The sequence below is a fragment of the Phaseolus vulgaris genome, chromosome 1, assembly GCF_000499845.2.
Source record: "Phaseolus vulgaris cultivar G19833 chromosome 1, P. vulgaris v2.0, whole genome shotgun sequence".
In the NCBI taxonomy this organism is placed as follows: Eukaryota; Viridiplantae; Streptophyta; class Magnoliopsida; order Fabales; family Fabaceae; genus Phaseolus; species Phaseolus vulgaris.
Window position 1 is genome coordinate 1,072,096 of NC_023759.2, and position 2,638 is coordinate 1,074,733.

General features: G+C 31.3%; 1 protein-coding gene across 1 annotated transcript; it reads right to left on the minus strand.

Moving 5' to 3' along the window:
• Positions 1-1,086: 1,086 nt before the first annotated feature.
• On the minus strand, positions 1,087-2,271 carry LOC137815402 (protein RADIALIS-like 4). Its single transcript, XM_068618543.1, has 2 exons — positions 1,901-2,271; positions 1,087-1,348 (listed from the first exon to the last, which is right to left on the minus strand). The coding sequence occupies exons 1-2, from the start codon at positions 2,170-2,172 to the stop codon at positions 1,324-1,326; spliced, it is 297 nt and encodes a 98-aa protein (XP_068474644.1). The 5' UTR covers positions 2,173-2,271; the 3' UTR covers positions 1,087-1,323.
• Between the last annotated feature and the right edge of the window lie 367 nt (positions 2,272-2,638).

The window sequence follows — 2,638 nt, forward strand, 5'->3', positions numbered from 1 at the left end:
GATTCTCCCACTTAAATTTGATTTTGAAGATCATTTTATTTTTAAATATTTTTGTTTGTAATTTTTTTTGTAAACTATATTATTGGATTATATATATATATATATAAGCAAAAGAGATTCGCTTTTCTTGGTTATTTAAATTTTGAATGTTACAGGGTAAAAAAGCTTAATTATTTATCTTAAAAAATTAAATTTTTTGAACATTACTTTTATTGTAGGATTCGTAAAATCATGAACAAACCAAAACTCATATATTCACAAAACCGATAAATATGAAGCCTATACCTATTTATAAATAACTATAAGAAAAGATTATATAGAAGTTTATTATACCAATGAAATTATTTTCTATGAATAAATCCTAAGTTATCAAGCTTATCAGCACAAACATTCATTTCACGAAAAATGTGATAAACTCTAAACCTGATTTTTCCACGGTAATTAAGACAAGTGTGTTTCACCTATTACGTAACACCCAAGGAACATTAATTCTAACAGCAATTACAATACAAAGCAAGATAAAATCATATTCAAGTCATAAATTAGTAACTCATCTTTTGAATTTCTTCAATAGGATGAATAATATTTTTTTTTTATGTGGTAGCAGATAACTGTTGTTACTTAGCTGAGATGTCAAGTACCTAGTCGAGATGTCAAGTTTCGTAATATCTAACCTCAGAGCTTTAGGGTTTAGCCTTTATATATATATATATATATATATATATATATATATATATATATATATATATATATATATATATATAAACAGTTGTGAGAGTAATAATACTGTAGAAATGTAAGCTGAACTGTTCTTGCATCAGCATTTTGAAAGTAGCAGACTTTTGACTTCGACAACCTTTTCATATGGTTCCAAACCTTCCTGACACTAATGATGAATCCAAGTTATGATCGGTGGATAGAGTTAGAAACTGGCATGTACTACCATTTTTTAATAAGCACTTTCTTCTTTCTTAAATTCATCTTTAAGCACTTTTTCCTCTCTCACTGATCCTTTTAGTTTTGAAGGTCGTTTCCATCATTTATATTCACCCAAAACAGAAATTAAAAACAACTTTACACAAACTACTGGTCCATGAATATATATATATATGCTTTACCTTCAGAAGGTTGAAATGTCTTTAAGATAACTGGGTTGCTTTTACATTTAAAGGGGCAGATACATGACATTTATAGAAAAAAAGCCTAAAAAGTTTCACTTGATTTTGTTATCATAGAACCAAGATAGGTGCATCAGTGTATGCATTTTAATCTTCACTTAGCATGATTGGTTGGTAATGAGCTAATATACCACTTTCTTATACTTCACCTCAGACTTAGGACTTTCATCCTGCATGACAATGAAAATACACAATCAGAGGGTACCCACATTAATTCACAAGGAAAATTTTTCTATATTGGAAAATGTTCTGTACAAAAGTCAAGCTCATATGACTTAAAAGTGAAGTTTAAGTAGTTTATGTCAGAGATTCACATTGACTAGAGATTAGAGCATTTCATAGTATATAAAGTGGGTGCAAACCTTACCTAATAAGTTGGTTTAATGAGGTTGAATTAAGTTTAAAATTCACTTCTTAACATGGTATCAAAGTCATTTTCGAACTTATCCAAATTAGAGTTTGTTGACCTTATTAGGTCACATGTTATCGGACTGTTATTGGATCATTCATAATATATTTATAAATCTATCACTGATTTCTACTCCTAAAAAATGTAAGACTCAAACAATGAGAACATGAATAAAATAAGTCATGAGGTGTGAAACACAGTAACCAAACATCACTGGTAAAGCAGAAAAAGTCTGAATGTGCATGACTCATATTCTCCAGCACTGCTGAAGCAAAAGTTATATGCAGGAGGTTCAATAAGGATTGATTTTAACCTTTGTTCTTCGTTCATGTAGCTGTAACCTCTGATGCTGCCTCCTTCTGTTGCAGCAACTTTTCTGTAATTGGGCAAGGGTACATGGCCTTCCTCAATCTGCTTCAAATCATCAACAAGCATCTCATAGTGCCTTTTCACTTCTTCCACTGTTTTTCCTCCCACTGCCCTGGCCAAGTTCTGCCACCGATCTGGGGTGTCCTTGTCATAGATGGCCAAAGCATTCTCAAACTTCTTGTTCTGCTTTGTTGTCCAAACTGAGCTTGAGGCCATTGTGATAATAATATCAATGAATGATAATAATAATAATAATCAAAGACAAATAATGGTAATGAAAGTTCAAGGTTGTTATGGCAAAGCTATGAGGATGAGGAAAATGTCATTGGTGATACCCTTTATATACTGGTGGATGATGCCTTGGGAGAAAGTGTGTGTGAGTTGTAGGTTGTGTACTTTATGCTAGCTGTTGCTTTCTAACAAAAAATATTTTCAAAGTTTTCACTTGAGCATGCTAATCTCAGTGAATTCCTTGAACATGGTAATTATATTCAGTTTTGATTGTATGCATGAAAAAAGTCTTGAATGCAGAAAAAAGGTGTTTGTTTACTTTGTGATTTCCATGCCTGTTTAAGGAAAAATCTTCAAGTACTCTAAGCTAACCCTTTGATTTCTTAGCTTAATGGTGAGACAAATTGTGAAAAATCCAAGAACTTTTTAGGTAACTTACGCGAGTTTCCAT

What these genes read in the sequence shown, in the direction of transcription:
- LOC137815402 (XM_068618543.1), bottom strand. Translation starts at nt 2,172, where the DNA reads ATGGCCTCAAGCTCAGTTTGGACAACAAAGCAGAACAAGAAGTTTGAG. An exon ending in TACATGAACGAAGAACAAAG is followed by an intron (nt 1,349 to 1,900) that starts GTTAAAATCAAT and finishes ATTGTCATGCAG; the next exon opens with GATGAAAGTCCTAAGTCTGA.